The following is an 18677-nucleotide window of genomic DNA, read 5'->3' on the forward strand; positions in this document are numbered from 1 at the left end:
CCAGAAATTCTTCTTTGGAAACGATGGGGCAGTGCCGCTGATTGCAGCTGATCGCGCTGCCAGACTGTTTTCAAGTAATATATAAGGAAACACAAAATGTGTGCGGCCCTCTTACGAAGTATTAAATGGGTTCATTTGCGGCCAACATCAGCTAAGCCGAGTTTCCAGCGCTTGCAGTAAGGCCTATCTAGCTTTTCCCACAGTCAGCCGAATCACTCCACCCTTTCTCATTCAGCACCAGCAGTTGGCTCCGCAAGTGGCGGAATGTCTCCTCCGGCGAAGTGGAAAGGAAGCTCCTCTTTGGCGACAGGCTTCCGGATAGCTATAAGCTCATCTACCGGGCCCCTATCGAGAGCTACGTGACCTGGACGAAGAACATATCCACTGCCACGACCACTATCCTGGCCGCGGTGGCCGCCTATCACTATGCCACCACCAAGAACTACCTAAATATGGTCCAGACAATGGACATAGCGATTCTGGTGTCCCAGGAATCAGATCTGTACTACTTCGTGGGTGGATTTCTGCTAATAAACCTGGCGATTCGGACTTTTGTCGCCAAATATCCCCTGAGAATATACAAGAGCACGGAGAAGTAATTCGGATAAGAAAGTACATTAAGTTCATAGGCAGTAAATGACCTTATTTCTAGATACGTTGCTGTATACGGGTCCCAACTCCCAGTGGGAACTGTGAAACACTATTTCGAACGAGGTCAAATAGCTGAATACAAAAACATACTAAATCCCTGGAGCCACATTATGTACAAACTCGGCACCCGCTCCTCCATGCTTCTGGTGGATTACTTCAAGACGCCCTCGGAGTTCCACCAACTATTCGAGACCAAGCCAGAAACGTAGGCTTTTTATATTGTTTATAACTGTGTAAAATAAAATGGGAAAAACGTTCCTTTTGTTGAAATATTTGTAATTTCGCGCCCATATTCTACCGGTAATACCAGGGATGGATTATCATTTTGGGTACTGTGCCGATCAGCTGTTCTGTTCGTTAGTTTTCATCAACAGTTCCACGTGCAAATGGAACTCAAGAAAATGAAACCATTAAAAGACGACGCTGCCGAATCCCCGCCAGAAACGGGGGCCCGGAAGCGCCGCAACCCGTTCAACACACAGAGGCTGAAGGAGGAGAAGGAGCGCCGCCAGAAAAAACGAGCGCGTCTCATCGTGCGCAACATCAGCTACAAGTCCACGGAGGATTCGCTTCGCGAGCATTTCGGACAGTGGGGCACGTTGGAGGATGTACACATACTGAAACGCGGCGACGGGAAGCTGGTGGGATGCGCCTTCGTGCAGTACGAGACCATTAACCAGGCCACCAAAGCGATCCTGAACTCCAACGGCAAGGAGCTGCTCGGGAGAAAGGTATTTGTGGACTGGGCTTTGGGCAAGGACGAGTACGTGACGAAGAACCCCAAAGAGGAGGAGCCGGAGGAGAAGAAGCCAAAGGTGGAAGTGAAGGAAGAGAACGGCGACGAGAAGGAAGTCAAGGTGGAAAGCGAGGAGGAAGCTGGAAAGGAAGACGCCAGTTCTGGGGAGGATTCTGATGCGGAATCCGACGAAGATGAAGAGGACGCTGGGGAATCTGAGGACGAAGAGGACGAGGAAGACCATAAAGAGAACAAGGACGAATTAAAATCAAAATTGGACATCGAAAATGTGAAAAAGGAAAAGCAAATATCCAACGACGTCCAGGAGGGATGCACGGTCTTCATTAAAAACGTTCCCTTCGATGCAGAGGATACCGACTTGAGAAAGGCGTGCCGCAAATTCGGCTTGGTCAGCTACGCCATAATCAATCGCCAGGCGGTTTCCGGGCACTCCAAGGGTACAGCCTTTGTTAAGTTCAAGGCCAAGGAGTCAGCAGATCTTTGCCTGCAAGCTGGAACGGAGTTTAAGCTGATGGATGAGGTCCTGGATCCTCATCCCGCATTGAGTCGCGAGGAAATGAAGTCGAAACAGTCGCAGGAAAACAAAAAGGACGATGCCAAGGACTCGCGAAACCTGTATTTGGCCAGGGAAGGTCTTATCATGTCTGGAGCGAAGGCAGCCGATGGGGTTTCGGCTTCCGACATGGCCAAGCGACACGAGCTTGAGCAGGTTAAGACGCAGGTGCTCAAGAACTTGAATCGGTAAGAAATCGGTATTAACTGCACATAATCAGCGCATTGGTGATCCAATTGATTATCCTCTAGGTTTGTTTCCCGCAACCGCTTGTCCATTCACAATCTTCCCCAAAACTATGACAATGAAAAGCTGAAGCAAATGGCTCTCACCTATACTGGCTTCCGACCCCACGAATGCCGGGTGATGAGGGAACATAAGGTGACTCCTGAGCATCCGCAGGGCAAGTCCAAGGGTTTTGGTTTCCTATCCTTCGACACGCATCAGAGAGCTCTGGCCGCCCTGCGGAAACTAAACAACAACCCCAATATCTTCGGAACACAGAGTGTAAGCAGATTACAGACAACCAACCATTTCACTAGCTAATTTTTCACTCTCCTAGCGCCCCATTGTCGCGTTCAGTATAGAGGATCGTGCTGTGCACAAAATCAAAGAAAAGCGCACGGAGCGCTCCAAGCAGAACAATCCCACATACCAAAACAAACAGCAGGAGCGCAAAGAGCGTCGCCAGCAAAAGCGAAATGGTCAGAAGACCAAAACTCCGGCTCCCCAGGCTGACAATAAAACGAAACTTCAGAAACATATTAAGAAGCTCGAAGCTTCGCGAGCAGCCAAAGCCGAAGGTAAAGCCGCGGAGAAAAAGCAGCTAAGCGATGTGCAGGGCGACTTTGTGGGCACGGCAGCCAAGCCGGGCACTTCGCTGAAAATGCGATCCAAGAAGAAGATTGTAGAGCAGGCCAAGGAGCACTTGAAGAAGGTGAAGACCGAGAAGCGCAAGCAGAAGAACAAGAAGATACGCGAGTCCCACCTGGCGGAGCGCAAGGCCAACAATCGGCCCAAGCAGGGACGTAAGAAGGAAACGGATGAACTTCGGCCCCTAATTAATAAGTACAAGAACATGATTAGTGGAAATCAAGGAGGTGGCGGTGTTACGGGAGGTAAAATCAAGAAACCTAAGCGCACCAAGTGGTACACGGAGTAACGCGCCCTTCTCTAGGATAAGAACTATCTTAAATAAAAGTGTAAATGGTAAAATCAATCCAGGTAACTACTGCCAGGTAAATTGGGACTTTTTCTTGGGATTAGAAGCGGAACATCTGCTTTAGCAATGATTCTACCTGGCAAGTCGCGTATAGTGCATATATAGTCGGCCAGTGGACCAAGCTCGTTAGTATTGCATAGCAGTGACTGTGAAGTGCGTCGTCCGCATAAAAATAAATATATCTTCAAGATGGCTCCCCGAGAGAAAGTTGAATTCGTGCTAGTTCGCCTGGCCTTTGTTCCTTACATGTAAGCAATAATATGAATATCTCATATCTTCAGAAGCTCATTCAAGTTCCTGTCGCAGAAATCCCCTGTACCCGCGCATCAGCTACCAGATCAGAAAACATCCTCCCACCGGATCGATCATCCAAGTGCGCGATTGGTTCGAGCACGTGATGATGAGGGAGCGCTCCAAGCTGCCACCAGATGTGAACATACGCTATGCAGAGTGGCGCATCATCACCGGCGACATGGAGCTGTTCCAGGTGCAGGGTTTCCGCTTCGATAAGATCATGCTGGTGCTGGGCGAGGAAAACATCTCGTGGGTGTTCTATCAGAACACGCCGCTTTACCGCCGTATAGAGGGCAGCGCCTGCTTCCCCGTAAGCTACTGCGGATGCTGCCTGAACAACCAGTACCTGGACATTATGGCCAAAATCAAGCAAACTGTGTCGAGGAAAAAGATACGATGAAATAAATATATCGAGTACTAATGGAAACAAGAGTTTATATTAAGATGAACGCTTTCAAATTTCACTACGCGCTGCCAGCTGTCTACTCGAGCCAGTGGAAGCGGGAACCGTACTTTGCTGGCGGCTTGGGGTAATCCTCGGGCAGACCGGGGGTGGCATCGGGATAGGAGACCTTCTCCTCCTTCTTCGGTGCTTCGCGTGCTGAATGAATGACCTGAAAACGGAAGTGTTTATCTGTGGTCCGAAGAATCCCTGCTGGGAGATTACCTTGGCCCGCGCGAAGTATCCATAGGAGGGACGATCCCAGTCGAAGTTATCCTTGATGCACTTGTCGAACACTCCCTGGGTCTTGCGGCAACTAATGTAGGGACATGATTTGGTATATCATGCTAGGAACATTCAACATATAACGAGTGCTTACTGTGAAAAGGCCATGGTACCGCTGCTCTTGTCCAGGCAGGTGGCGTACTGCGTGAACTCCTCATGGCAGGTCTTCTTCACCTTGCGGAAGAAGTCCAGGGCGCAGCTAGTCACAGCTTTGCCCTCCGCCAGACAGGCCCGCGGGTCGTCCAGCTCCTGCCGGCACAGCATAAACTCCTGAAATTACACGGAAGAAAAGGTAAACAAACTGAGGGAAGTGACTTTTGAGGTTAGGTTATATAACTAAACCGCTCCGATTTAGACGAGGCAACGGCTGCCAGCTCCACTTTAAGATGCTTTTCAGCTGAGCGTTACTATGATGAGCATTTCCCTGCAATCTGGAGGTACTAACATTATTGGCCTGCTCGCATTGCTTGCCCAAATGGAAGGCGCCCGCCCGTAAGGCCGCCGACGAAAGATTTAGCTCCTGGACGTTCAGCTCCGACTCCTCGGGCAGTGTTGTGTTGTTGGTGATGACCATAATAGCGTTGCAGTCCTGTGCGATCAACCAAAAACCTGTAAGGCTTTGAAATTTAGCAAAAAACAAAAAAATTGTTAGATTTTGTTAATTTTACGTTTGCCTACAACACAACAGCTGATTTTGATCCAGGGCTGCAGAGAAGTAGCTGTCAATGCAAACACCTATCGATAGTCAAGTCGTGCCACAAAGTCATCGATGCAGGCGCTCAATTCGAATTAAAATGATTTCCTTAATCTTATACATGTTTCTATTTTATAGTGCGGCAGCTGAGCGTAATTTAAAAGTAGTTAAGTATGAGAACTCGGTCGACACCATTGTTAGGGACCTCATCGCCAACTGGCAGTCGCCACTTGATTACCTGAAAAACCGCGGCTACCTGCCGAAAGATGCACCCGAAATGGATTTCCAGCAGCTGCAAGGGAGATTGGTGCCCGAATTGTCGTTAAAGGACTTAGGTGAGCTCAACAAGGATTCCAAACGGGAGGCGGACACGAAAAGCACAGAAAATGCGGCGGAACACATGGATCCGCGAGCAGTCCGATCTCCACAACAGCCGAAGGACCTCGAGCTGAAGAGGATGTTCCAAACACTGTTCTCTTCCAGCGACAAGACTGCCTCCGAGGAGATCCAGTCCAAGCTGGGCGTGTCCTGGGATATGAATGCTTTGAAAACCTCTGCCCGTTTGGGCGCCAAGAAATATCTCGAGAAGTTTAACAGCAAGCGGAATCAGGGCTTCTCCCTGCTGCCAATTGAATCGATGGATGGGTCACTTACTAACGAGGCATCTCTGAATTTCTCCTCACTTGTACCGCACATGTGGGAAAAGAAAAGCAACGATTCTACGGCGAAATCTCCTGCCAATAAACCAAACTTCCTGAAGGGCGTGGCCAGGATTCTGGGCAATCCAGAAATAAGGTACAGGGACTGGGATGCCAAGCCTGTCCAGGAAATCCTTCCCAAAGCCGCGGGCACTTAATTTTCAATCTCATTGTTAATGATTAAATGTTGATGTGGTAACGAGATGGGTAACCAAATCACAATCAATTAAATGGGGGAGGCTGGCTTGCTAGTGCCAGAAGCAGACTCGATTGAGTAGCCGCAAATTTCATATTCATGGCTGTCTGGTTAATCTCAGCCATTTCATTAGCAGATGCGATTGAAACCCGTTTAGTGGGCTAGGCAACTTCGGCGCAGTATAAAAGGCCGACGGCTATGGTTTCGTTTTGAGAAGCTGCTCTAAAATGCTGAAATATGTAAGTTCAATCGGACTCCAATCGGAATATTGGATAATCAGTCACCTCTCCACTTCAGACCCTCATCTTTGCCCTGTTCGTCGTTTTGGCCAGCTGCAGTGAGGACGATCTGCAGGCGCAGCTTCTGAAGTCGGAGAACAAGCAGAACCTGGACGGAGCTGGGCAGTTCCAGCATGAGATCACGGTCAGCAATGGGATCCAGGTGAAAGCTCAAGGCAATGTGAACGGCATCCAGGGCGAATACTTCCTTCCCGGCGAAGATGGCAAGCAAATTCGGGTTACATACACCGCAGATGCAACCGGCTTTCATCCGAAGGTCGAGGAGTGATCGAGTGGCTTTGACAATTTAAATTAATAATTTATATACGCCGGTTTTTTCCATAAAATTAGATGTGAGATAAAGTGTTTTTGTTTCTATACAACCTTCTCTGGGATACCTACGATGGAAACCTGTTGGGCACCCCTGCATCTTCATCCAGAGTTATGTCCAATTAGACATTCTGCTTACAAAGACCTTGAATGGGTCATGTGGCGGCGAGTGCGGCGATGATTTCCTCCTCCGTACCGTACAAACTCCCTGCCGTACAAATAAAAGGTTGCCGAACACCACTCAGCTTTATAATCAATGGCGGGTGACGGCATAAAATACGCATTGTCATTCGCATAATAGGGAACCCAGCGGAAATGGGGCAAAGTGGGGAACTCACCGGAAGGGAAGCCATTCGGGCCATTGTTAAACGGCAAATTCAAATATGGACTCGCCCATTGTGCGGGGTCATTCGAATAGGTTACGGAAATGACAACTTAAATGGGGCTGCTCCCATTTGGCCCATTTCCCGCTTTACGCCGCCATCTGCGTATCCTTGAAAAACACTATTCTGCATGATGGTTTTATAAATGCAATTGGCTTCATAACATAACAAACAGGCATTTAGACAAGAGGCGCTTCTTACAATTTGGCACTGCCCACTGGCAATCCGGTGCCGTCGCGCGTGAGTTCCATATCCACCGAGGGCTGGTTCACCATTTTCCGTATCACATCGAACTTGGGGTTGTTCTTGTCCCGCACCAAGTCGAAGATAACGCTCTCACTAGTGGTGATCACACAGCCCGCTTGGCGCAGGCGATCCAGGGCCAGATCTCGATCCTGTTTCAGCCTGGAGGAGCAGCAGTCCGCCACTATGTACACGTTGATGTTCTGCTCGAGGAGATCGATGGCGGTCTGCTCCACGCAAATGTGGGACTGTTGGAATGCAGAATTTATTTAGTATAAGCTCACAACTCGAGCTAGTTTTCGAATAAGAGTGTTTCCCTGCTAAACCCACCTCGAGGCCATACAACACGACATCCTCCGGCTTGTCACTGAAGATGTCCTTGATCACAGCCTTGACTTCGGGAGTAACCATGCTGAATAGGGTCTTACCGGAGACCAGCTTGGCATGGCTCACATCCAGCTGGGGCACTGTTTTGCCTAGTTTTTCGGGATAGTGCTCGGTTACAATCAGGGGAACGTCTAGAGCCTTTCCCGCCCGGGTCTGAAATTCATGTGAGTTGATAGCAGAGGTTAACGATAAGGGATCAATATCAAAATCAAAGTTCAACCCACTAGTTTGTCGACGTTTTTGACCATGTTATCAAACAGCGGCATACCCGGTCGGAACTTTTCCTGAATGTCGCACAACAGGAAGAGCGTTTTCTTCGGATTCAGGTGACAGCGTCGCAGGGCCATTTTGTTGTAAAATATTTACTAATTTCACCTAAGAAGATACGCAATATTCACTTGCTAAATAAACTGCTAATTGTAACAGCTGTTTGGTACCAGGGCTACGAAGAAACGAAACGGTTGGCTTGATCGATACGACTTTTGAGCAAAGCACTTATCGATTACCAAATGATTTTAGTACATGGTTTAGTACATGGCTGTAACTGTTTTTCAAACTCGTAACATTTGTAATAAAATTCAATTTTTCAGATCCTGGACTCTGCAAACTACGGAAGACTGACATCCAAGCACTGTTGGAGTACCGCGGATGCTTACGTAGACTAGACCACAAACCGACTGAGTTAATTAAAACCAAATCCTCATTTAATTGAACTTTCCGCCGGGCGACATCATCAAGTAAATATGTAATTACTTAAACGCCTCTCACCACCTCCGCCCCGCCAGCAGATTTATATTCATAAGGCAAGCCGACCTGGAATCTGAAGGCATTTATAATTGAATTCCTCGCCGGCACAGCCGACATTATAGTAATGAAGCCACCGGTCCAGTCAATTTCAATAACGCAATCAAATGCGTGCAGTTTCAAAAACCACAAATGTGAAGCGGAGGAGGCGTAGACCAATCCCAAAGCCATTGACATGCCGCAATGAGTGTCCGGCGGGCAATCTCTTGGACATTCCCGGCACGTAGCCTCGATGGACCCGATACTTCTTCGGGAAAAGGAAGCCCACGATAATGGCCATGGCGAGTCGCATGCATATTTTAGTAATTTGCGCCGCCTTTTGTGTGCCACGCCCTGCTGCTCCGGCTCCCCCCGCCCGGATATTACTGGTCTACATATTTCATGAGACCCCAAGCTTGCGGATGCTGCAATTTGGGGGCCAAGCAAGAGGAACCTTTGTGGAACCACTCAAAAAGTAATCGAAATGTCTGAGACAAACACATGCGTACGCACCTGAATGGCACCTGTATTTGCTATTCGCCCGGGCTTCTGTATTCATGACCTTATGGCCTCTCCATCGCTACTCTCTATTTTCCTAGTCTTCAAGAAAAAGTCATCTTGATTTTCAATTTCGACGCCATTTGCGCTTCACCGCCATCGAGAGTCATTTGCATTTTTCTTCAGCTACACTCTTACTGGGAAAGCATCCGCACTTGCTGGGGAAATAGTGCCACGTTCCGATGGTGGAACTTCCGGTTTTCGATTTTACTAAAACCTCAGATATCTTAAAATATTTTGTCTTATAAAATCATGAGTGGCAACTGCTCTTCAATATCTTATGCCTTCGTTACCAAATCTAGATCTAAGCCTAAAGCTCCCCCAGTTGAGAGTGTGCTTGATTTGAGTCGAGAAGTGCTAATGCCAATAATAAGTCGACACAATTGACAAAAAGTTTTTTCATCTACAAAGGAAAGTGGGCCAGCAACAAAATGTCCCAGCAGCAATTTGCTCGCATCCCAGCAGCCATTTATTGAATGTGAAAATTTAAAATTGTTCATTTGAGAAACAATTTGCGAGCGAAAGTAAGTCGGAGTGCGTTCGTTTGTTGTTTCACAACTGGCAGCCATAAGTTCGAATATATGGCAATAAAAATCCAAGATGCTCGGGGAGCAGCAACAAGAGCCCAGGGAGCTTGTGCGTCTGTCTGACTGTATTTTTATGTGATTTCTCAGGCCATCCTCCAGCTCCTCCGGCTCCATCTGGGAGTCCTGAAAGTCCTGGAAGTGGGAAAGTGCTCTCATGCGAGATCGAACGGAGGAGCGGGGAAACGTTATGCCATTTATTTAGGGTATTCAAGTCTTTGAGCTCCGCTTTCCATTCCGTCTGCAGTGCCATTTGCAATTGTGCAATTTACCCAATGAAATGTAAATGCGAATCAATTGTAGTTTTATTTGCAGTAATTCCTGATTCGACAAACTCGACTTGTGTAAACGCATTTCATTTCGAATATTCGATTCCATTTGCATATGGCTGCTGGCTCCACAATATGAATCTAAAGCTCCTAGTTAGTCACTTAGGTGGCGCAACTAAAAGAGTTGGGGTCTCGTGGCGGCGGAATACATCGGAAAGCACTTTGCCCGTGGCCCAAACATATGCGAACGCATATACATACATGGCAGCTACGTGAGGCTGAGGATGAGGATGAGGTTTTCGCCGATCCAATTTTATTTTCCCGCCCGCGTGTGCCCTCTGTTTACACCTCTTGAGGTCGCCGCCTCGCCGCCTCGCCTGCCTCGCATGCATATCAACGATTTTCAAATTGGCGCCGAAATGATATGCCAAACTACACGGCGCAGGAGGAAAGTATTTTCTTCTGCTGGAAAACTCAGGCAGCCAGTGGGAGGAAAGAGGACCGAGGAGCGAGGACCCAGGACCCAGGATCCAGGACCCCGTGTGACGACATGCAGCGACATCGACATCATCGGGGCACGGGATGGAGCTGGAGCTGGAGCTGGAGCTGGAGCTGGAGGTTGTCCTGTAGCTAATGCTTGTCACGTCTCCTTCAACATTTGACAAGGCAAATTCGCCGAATATTCCGCCCGACCTCGGAGCGCACCTTTGTTTTTTTCGACGAAACGAAGAAAATGATTTTCACAGGTGAATTGGAAAGCGCGTAATGTCGTAATGTCGTAATGTTTGACTTGCCGGCAGGCACGTTGCCAACACATGTCCTCAGGTCCTCACAAAGTCAACACTGCGAGAAAGAAGAGATTGCGGATAATGGGTCGCTTTCATACCGAAAGACAGCAAGACAAACGATCAAGTAATTGGCAAAGTAATTTATCTGTCCAAGGTGCTAAATATTTCTATGAAAATCAACCTTTGCGATGGACAGACTTTGGACACGAGAGTTTCAAGTGTACGCTCACGTGTCGCATCGAATTCGGTGGACTATGGGGCGTATGCGTATTCCACTTTTGCAAATTGGATGAAAATCTTTGGCTTTTCAGCAACGCAATCCTTTGCCCCACTCCGTGGCCATGTGCGATGCATCGGGCTGGAAATTGACATGTCTAACAGAGGGTTGCATTTCTCAAAAGGGCCGAATGGGGGAATTCCAAAGGCAAGAGCAGGCCTTCCTCATTCATCATGGCACCATGGCACCATGGCACCATGGCATCCTGGCACGCCTGGCCATGTCGCACAACATATATGTTGTGTGTGTTGTAAAGGGATATTCGGGGCCAGCAGGCAGCAGCAACAATTTCGAAGAAAAAGGATTCACAGCGCAGATCCAACACCTACACACAAGACAGGACAAGTTCTTGGCAGCTTGCTCGTGTTTTCTATTTTGCGGGGATTATTTCTGTAAACTTTTGCCCACTCCCCACTGCCACTCCGGAAAACAAATTCAAACAAATTGGAGAGCTCGGCTCACCTTGCTGCCCATTAAAGGAGCTGAGCTGAGCTGGCCATGTGTTACGGCGTCCGACGAGTGCGAAATGTGGCCGTAACTCTTTCGCCCCACGTTTTTATTGCCCCGGAACTTTAAGGCGATTGCCGGAATTCTCTCGCACTTGCTGCTACTTCTACAGCTTCTACCGAACTACTGGGCTGCTGTCATTGGGGGTCATTGAACCGCATGTCAAGCGGGCCGCCTGGTTCCGCATTTCCGCATTGCCGGATTCCGTGTCCGTGTCCGTGTCTGTGTCTTGCAACTCCGGCGGAGTCTGCAAATAATCCCGGCTGAGTGGCCTGCTCGGAGACTCAGCCTGGCTTTGATAGATGTGTACATAATTATGTCGGCTTCTGCTGCTCTGAATGTGTTTCCTTCCTTAAAGCCGAGCAGCCAAGCAGCCAGCAGCCGAGCAGGCGAGCAGTGTGGCCTGCTTTAAGGCCATATCCACATCGGGCCTTAATTAATGTTGCATAATTAACGGCGGCGCGGAGGGGGGGAGAGCAAGGTAGCTTTGTGGAACAAAGTTAAAGCGCGGCAGGGAAAAACAAACCGAAAACAAAAACTTTTCTAAGCCTCTGCCGAACATAAAGCATACAAATTCTCACATCCTTGCCGAAGAACATGAAAAAATTGCGGCCGAGCTCAAAGGAGGCAAGGTCCCAAAGGGCAAGCGGTGCCAAAGGCGAAAACAAAGCCCAGAAGGGGCGTGGCCGGGCGGGGATTCCCACTTTGGGCTCTTTGTTGCCGACAGCCTTTTGGCCACCTTCGACTTGGGGGAGCGCCTTCAAATTGGCGCCAAGTTTTAATTATTCCATCATATTTATAAACTTTTGTACTTGCCACGCAGACTCATTATGTGCGTCATCCAGCCACACTCACACACACACTCACTCACTCACTCACTCACACACTCACCCACAGTATAGGGCGAGGCAACATCACACAAAGCACCCACACATACTCGAAGTTCAGCTGGAGCTGCACTGGGAGAAAAGGGGAAACATAAGTCAACGGCTTGCCTATGATGTAAGGACTCATCATCAGTAGCTTGCATCTTAGATGACTCAGTATTTTCCTGGAAAACATTATTTCTCCTAGTGCACGAGGAAGTGCCTTGTTGTTGTCGCTGTTTCCCTCTTGTTTTTGTGTCGTATCACAATAATGGCAGGGCGACAACGGCAGGACAATGACGACGGCTGTTCCGTGCTGCCATCCTCCGCGCCAGAAAGGAGTAGGGTGCCAGGAGCAGGAGCAGGAGGAGGAGGAGGAGCAGAGCCGGGCGGCGGCGCGAGGCGTTACTCCATAAAAATGAACAACAGCTTTTTATTGCCAAACAATGGAGGCAAAGCAGCTCTAAACAACCAGAGCAGAGCAAAGTTCGACCTTTCCCCCCTGAATTCGCTGGCGATTCAGTTTGCCGGAGCCGGAGCCGGCGCCCGAGTCCTTGTCTTTGTTCGCTCCGGCCGCCATTGGAAGGAGCATTTAATGAGGCTGTCGCATTATTGTTCAATTGTGCTTGGAACGGCTAAGCTGGCCAAGGAATTTCCAATAAATACGGCGGTGAAATTGAGGGAGTTGCTCTATAAAATGTTTATGGGTAAGTCGAAGCAGCGAATTAAATCAAGCATTTGCTTAAGTCAATAGAAGGTTATGGACTCTTGTGTTGATAGTTAAGTACGAAACACTCTTGCTCAATAACTAAGTTTGAGTGTTTAATTTATCGCTTCTACCTTACTTTTTGTTTTCTTATTGTCCTCCCCACACAATAAAAAAGCGATACATGCTTCAATCTAAGTTAGTTAGTTCAATTGTCAAATTGGCATCTGAAATAGGCTGGCGGAACGAGGTTGGATTTGGGCACCGAAAAGTCGGGCCTCCAGTGCCGCCACTGCCGGAGGACTCAATTAATGGAATGGAAACGAGGAACATCCCTCCCCAAGCCGCCCGTTGCCACTCTTCCGCTGATGAAACTAATAACATGTCATCCGAGTTACGCACCAGGGCACACGGAGAGGCACCACCTCATCCCAGGACCTGTCAGGACCCCCATCCCCCCTGGCGCAGCACTCAAAGGCTAAACGAGGCTCAGCGCTGACACTCAAAGCCGACAAGTTAAGCCTGTCGCACATGGCGATTAAGCGGCAAAGAAGAAGGCTCCCGCTCCTGCTCCTTCTGCTGCCCTGTCCCCTCCGCCGGCCCCTCTAGATTAGCACTTTGTTGCAGTTGGAAGGCTGGAGCCCTGGACGCCCCAAACAGCGCGCCCCAAAGTCGCGCCCCCTTTCAAGGGCTTCGTTAGCCCGCCGGCAGTTTCTGTGCCCTCCAGGCTGCGGCCTCCGGTGCGTATGAGCAATATTGAATCGCAATGCAGCTGCAGTGACGAGGGCAGGGCAGGAGGAGGAGCAGGGGAAGGGGAAGGGGCACGGATTGCAGAGCGGATCCACTGAATGTGCATAGTTAGAGTGATAAACTGCTTGGCACGGAAATGGCCCTGGAAATGGAAATGATGTCGAGTGTGCCTCTGTGCATAAAAAGGCCAATTAGAGGACGACCGAGTTGCACGTTTTCCGCCAGGCACTGAGCTAAATTCCTGGTCCACCTATCAGCTTGGAGGAGAGCCAATCCTCTTATCTGATAAATATATTATATATGCTTGGCAATAAGCTGTGCTTCTATTCATACGAGAATTTAGCAAAACATTCTTCAGCGCACTCCGATTTCTGTCCGTGCATCTAAGACGGATTTTTTCCAGTGCCTTTGTAGGCGGCGCAGCGTACACTTGGCGACTGACAAATGCCAGATTTACGAGCGTATCTAACTTTTCCCGGCTACATATACACTCGTCCTGCGTGTTTATATTTTAGGCTTCGGCCTAGGAATTTATGGTTGCAAGCAAACTTTAAATGAACATTTGGGGGCAGGGAAGGAAATTAAATAAGTTACATGTTCCAGCAGGCCGCCGCTCTCGGCATAATCAAAAGTTTTAAATGCATCATAAAAAAGAGGAACTTTTTCTTTCGGTCAATTTGAAAACTTGCCGCTGACGTATGTGGGGATTTATGTGTTTTATTTACTTTTCAGCAGGCCAGCCGGGCAGCAGGCTTCTGTTTATGACAAATCTAGAGGCGACAGGTGGAGGAGATCTGTCAAATGCAGTAAAAGTGCCACTGTGAACATAAAAATATTTATGAGCCGGAGTTTCAATATCGGCGGAGCAACAAAGGCAATAACAAGTGCGCATAAATTTACCTGGCCAAATCGGGCGTGTCCTTGGCTCTTGAACTTGACGTGTGAGCACAGGATACAGGATACAGCACCCACGCACTTGAGGTGGGCCAGCTGCCTAGCTGGCTTGTGCATTAAACATTGCCTGGGGAGACAACCGAAATCTGTGCTACATAAATTATCAGACAAATGCTCTTAGCCCGACTTGATGTCACTTTTATTGACAGTTTTTGGCGCTGTTTTAGGGCCAACTCATGCGTCGATGCTCGAAGTACATGCGCCTGCCATGACGGGCAAAAGGGGCCATAAAATTTCAATTATCGAAAATTGCCCTGGGCTCCGGCTTCGGCTCCGGCTCCGGCTCCGACCCATTCATAATATAATTAAGGGCAGAGTGCACTGAATGCTGACGTTTCAATTAAATTACGAAAATCATTTCATACGAGCCGCGCTTAATATTCATTCGCCAACGAGCCAGCGAACAAGAGTGTTGCCTACTTCCCAGCGCCGAGCGTGTGTACAGTGTACACCAGTGCATGTGTGTAGGTGTGGAGCTATGGAGGTATGGAGATGGGAAGGCATTGGTGTCTGCGATCCGAGGGACTGCCCTGTGTGTGGGCCTGTCAAGTGTGCTTTGGCGCTGTCAATTACACACATCCTTCGGCTTATGAGTGTGTGCGCAGGGGAGGAAGGACATGAGGAGCAGGTAAGGCGTTCTGGGACACCTGGGAGGGGAAGCTCTGATTGCCGGCTTACGGGCTGCACCTTTTGTTATCTCGAGGACTTCAGACTGTAATTCAGGCTCGTAATTAAATTATACTGCACTTATTGCCAGCTGCCAGATTTCACTCTTCCTCCCACCGCCATCCAGCATTCCTTTTCCTCTTAAAATATGCCCCATCACGGCCAGACTCTAGTGGCAGCGCCACCGGCAATTGACCCAGTTAACTAGCCCTGGATGTCAGATGCAATTGTCTCGGGTCTCGGATCTCGGATCTCGCATCTCGCCCACTTTCACTTCATCTAATTAAGCGACCTCTCAATGCGTGACACAATCCCCTGGCCCATAAATGAAAAATTAATTTATTTTCCCGAACTGCAGCAGTTTGTCTGGCATTCATGGCGCGTCCTTCTTGGCCAACAAAGAAATCCGAGAGCTGAGAGGGCCAACTGCAGTCGCCACACTGCAACAAAGTGGGTATTCCATGCTAATGTGTGGGGCACTACCTAATTGTATTAAGAATTAAGGTAAATTCACTACCTTAGTTGTCATATATATCATATACCAAATATTGATATAATCATAGGATATATTAATGAATCATCCGGGAAACAGGTAAAAGTGTAACACCGTGAGTTCATCATGCTTAAATAATGCAAATAGTTTGAGCGTTCTGCGCGGATACCAGGACACCAGGACACCAAGAAGGTAAAGGACACTTTGGCGCGTCGACAGTAATTTAATTTGCCTGAGCAGGACAATAAGTAGAGTCCTTGCCGGGCAACTCTTTCCCCACTGCGAGGAGTTCGCGCTGAAACTTAAGTTTACGATCCAATCAAGAGCAGGGCATAAAATAAGTGCTGGCCAGGCAAAAGATGAAGAACTAGCCAGAGCTGCGATATGGACCCGAATACGAGTATATGTGGTAATGTATTGGAGACACAGACCGTAAAAAGCTGAGCAATAAAATTTGAAAGAAACAAGCCGAGGGAAGACGCCTGTCACGGTCTGCCGTTCTCCGCTGGCTAATGGCTTATGTAAGAGCCCGGAGCCTTGGGGCAGGACCTCCGAAGGACCTCGAAAGGGTGTGAAGCGCAAGCCCACACAAACCCAAGCCCAAACAAACCCAAACAGCAACAGACGTAAGCGTCTTATTAGATTTTCGTGTGTACTTTACGCCGGCGAAAGGACTCGAGTGCAGGCAAGTACCAGGAAACCACGGCGACGCAGAATTGGCAGGACAGCACTCGCATTAACAACTTCATTAGGGCCCAAACACACACGGACACACGGACACACGGACAGGCTGGCTGGGCAAACACACACGCTCGCACAGCAACACACAACAACACACAGCTGCTAAACTCAACTGTGAAGTACATTAATTTTGTGGGCTTTTGGCAACTGGCCATAAATCTTCGGCTTTCCTTGGGAACTAAGCGGCTATCTATATCATTGGAGGGCAAATCGCATTGACAGCTGGATTGAATTGGGCAATGCAGCCTCGACTGACATTTATGGGCTCCGAAAGCCGAAAACAATGCAGACCTATCTCCCAGGACCTTGTCTTCTTTGTTTGCTCGGCAAAATTAATTAGTGCAGCCGGGTATCCGACAGAGAAACAATGTAGTCGCAGCAGCAATCGGCCAAAGCAAATCAAATTACGGAGCAGCCGGTCACTGTTGACGGAGCAACCAGGGCAGTGCTTGGCAAGGACTAACGAATCAGGAGCAACACTTTCGGAGTGCTAGTCCGGTGCAGCCAGCTCCTGCATGTTGGCAGTGGAGCAACAAGAGGTGCATGCCGCAAATTGCCTTTTCGTGGAGGTGGCTATAAAAATGCAGAGGGGCCAGGAACCGCAGGCCATAGGATAACAATTGGGAAATGATTACTCAAAACAGAAAGTTATACCCTTCGACGTCGGATATCTTTAGGGCATGTGCTAGCAATCAATGGTTCAAAGGGAAAGGTCTTCATTTACACGTCCTGTGCTAACAAGAAATGTGTTCAGTCCAAATTAATTAATAGCATAATGCGGAAATCACTACTCAAATAATTCCCACATGCTAGGGAGTATGTAAACACGTCAAACATCTCCCTAATTAACATTAAAATCGTAGCTCTGCGTTCGAGCTATGTTCCGGATTATTGGACTTGTAAGCTTGAGCATTACAGCCATTCTTCATCCATTATGCCAGGGAAAACTCGTACACTGCTACCCACTCCTGGCCTCCCCGGCGTATACTTAATATTTGAGCGGGCAGAAGGTTGCCGGTCATTATTTGTTCATTATTCAGTTGTTATCAGCTGGATCTGCGCCAGATCCAATATACTGCCGCCTCGGGATTCCAGCCCACTGCCTGCTGCCTGCTGCGGTCTAAGGTCGCATTCTGTGGGCACGTCTGCCCATTAGAGACAATAATTTTCTTTAAATTTGCCGATTAAATTGAGCGCAGCGAATTCGAGTGATATCCCATCCCAATGGCAACCGCAAGTGCGCACTGTGTGCTCGTGTGTGTGTGTGTGCGTTTGGGTGAGTGTGTGTGCTCGGGTATGCGGGTTAATGGGTGCTCTTAAAGCCAGACTAATGAATTTAGCCCAGCCCGCCGGAATTACGAGTTTTAAATTGCGTGACAGAAGCGCTTTCAGAGGCAATTAGAAAGCGAGCGAGTGTGCAGGCTTTTGCTGCACACTGGGCAGCGAGTTAACAGGCCATGACAGAAATGTTTAGCATACATCTGGGCGCAGATCCTGCGGAGAGTCCTGGATGTGGCGCCATCAGCCACTGACGACTTCCGGGCAGCGGAAGCTGAAGCCGGCCCGCATTATGGCAAATTAATGCGCCATTATTAGACAAATGCATGACAAGCGATTCAATTAGGGCGCCATAAACTGTCGCCGGCAAGGCACATACATATACATATACACATATGTACATATACGGACAAGTGTATCTGCTTGCTGTGACCGTCGGCTGGCACCATTATAGTCAATTGCAGGATGACGCAGGACAATGCGCTCGCCTGCGGATAATCAAGCGCTCTTAATGATTTCACATGCTGTCCGGCGGGAAATTGCATTCTGCCATCGATGGCCAGCTCTAGTTTGCACGCTCGCGGTGGCCATCAGAAAGCAATTTAATATTTAAATTTTCATAAATATTCAGCCGGCGAGTCGGCAGGACCTGCCATGTTTGGCACGTTCGGATGGGATTTTATTTCCCGATGTCCACAGTGCGTCCAGTGCCTTCTAAGCTCGACAGCTGCCCCATTGATGGCCGTTTTTGATTCGGGCTATTAATTAACAATTCCATTATTGCAGATGTGCGAAAATTGGGCCTTAATTAAATTGCTCGTAATGCCGTAATTACACACACACTCACACACTCACACACTGAGCCCACATTCCCCGTAATTAATGGGATTTTAGTTAAAAATACATTTTGCTTGTAATAACGACAGACCCAGCATGTGCGTGGCATTTTCAATAAATTTAAGCACACACAGCTCATTAAATGCCTTACATGTGTTGGCGTTGGCTGCCCCAACCCCAGGCTCCAAAGGAAAAGTCAAGATGTAA

General features: G+C 48.5%; 7 protein-coding genes across 7 annotated transcripts; 5 read left to right on the plus strand and 2 right to left on the minus strand.

The window, feature by feature from the left end:
- The first annotated feature begins 7 nt into the window (after positions 1-7).
- Positions 8-923, plus strand: LOC6548506. Its single transcript, XM_001976619.3, has 3 exons — positions 8-176; positions 236-595; positions 653-923. Exons 1-3 carry the CDS (start codon positions 97-99, stop codon positions 858-860), a joined length of 648 nt encoding a protein of 215 aa, XP_001976655.1. The 5' UTR covers positions 8-96; the 3' UTR covers positions 861-923.
- A 35-nt stretch (positions 924-958) lies between these two features.
- LOC6548505 (RNA-binding protein 28) lies at positions 959-3180 on the plus strand. The gene is made up of 3 exons (XM_001976618.3): positions 959-2149; positions 2213-2468; positions 2524-3180. The coding sequence occupies exons 1-3, from the start codon at positions 1038-1040 to the stop codon at positions 3121-3123; spliced, it is 1968 nt and encodes a 655-aa protein (XP_001976654.1). The 5' UTR covers positions 959-1037; the 3' UTR covers positions 3124-3180.
- Positions 3181-3255: 75 nt separating this feature from the next.
- LOC6548504 lies at positions 3256-3904 on the plus strand. Its single transcript, XM_001976617.3, has 2 exons — positions 3256-3431; positions 3490-3904. Exons 1-2 carry the CDS (start codon positions 3373-3375, stop codon positions 3875-3877), a joined length of 447 nt encoding a protein of 148 aa, XP_001976653.1. The 5' UTR covers positions 3256-3372; the 3' UTR covers positions 3878-3904.
- Positions 3890-4966, minus strand: LOC6548503 (NADH dehydrogenase [ubiquinone] 1 alpha subcomplex subunit 8). Its single transcript, XM_001976616.3, has 5 exons — positions 4873-4966; positions 4650-4813; positions 4299-4474; positions 4145-4235; positions 3890-4091 (listed from the first exon to the last, which is right to left on the minus strand). Exons 2-5 carry the CDS (start codon positions 4776-4778, stop codon positions 3960-3962), a joined length of 528 nt encoding a protein of 175 aa, XP_001976652.1. The 5' UTR covers positions 4779-4813; positions 4873-4966; the 3' UTR covers positions 3890-3959.
- On the plus strand, positions 4924-5863 carry LOC6548502. The gene has a single exon (XM_001976615.3). The coding sequence runs from the start codon at positions 4930-4932 to the stop codon at positions 5752-5754; it is 825 nt and encodes a 274-aa protein (XP_001976651.2). The 5' UTR covers positions 4924-4929; the 3' UTR covers positions 5755-5863.
- A 59-nt stretch (positions 5864-5922) lies between these two features.
- LOC6548501 (pupal cuticle protein Edg-78E) lies at positions 5923-6433 on the plus strand. The gene is made up of 2 exons (XM_001976614.3): positions 5923-6031; positions 6090-6433. The coding sequence occupies exons 1-2, from the start codon at positions 6020-6022 to the stop codon at positions 6357-6359; spliced, it is 282 nt and encodes a 93-aa protein (XP_001976650.1). The 5' UTR covers positions 5923-6019; the 3' UTR covers positions 6360-6433.
- A 481-nt stretch (positions 6434-6914) lies between these two features.
- Positions 6915-7852, minus strand: LOC6548374 (isochorismatase domain-containing protein 1). Its single transcript, XM_001976613.3, has 3 exons — positions 7638-7852; positions 7357-7566; positions 6915-7274 (listed from the first exon to the last, which is right to left on the minus strand). The coding sequence occupies exons 1-3, from the start codon at positions 7758-7760 to the stop codon at positions 6981-6983; spliced, it is 627 nt and encodes a 208-aa protein (XP_001976649.1). The 5' UTR covers positions 7761-7852; the 3' UTR covers positions 6915-6980.
- Between the last annotated feature and the right edge of the window lie 10825 nt (positions 7853-18677).

This window comes from Drosophila erecta, unplaced genomic scaffold (genome assembly GCF_003286155.1).
Source record: "Drosophila erecta strain 14021-0224.00,06,07 unplaced genomic scaffold, DereRS2 tig00000092-arrow-pilon, whole genome shotgun sequence".
Classification (NCBI taxonomy): Eukaryota; Metazoa; Arthropoda; class Insecta; order Diptera; family Drosophilidae; genus Drosophila; species Drosophila erecta.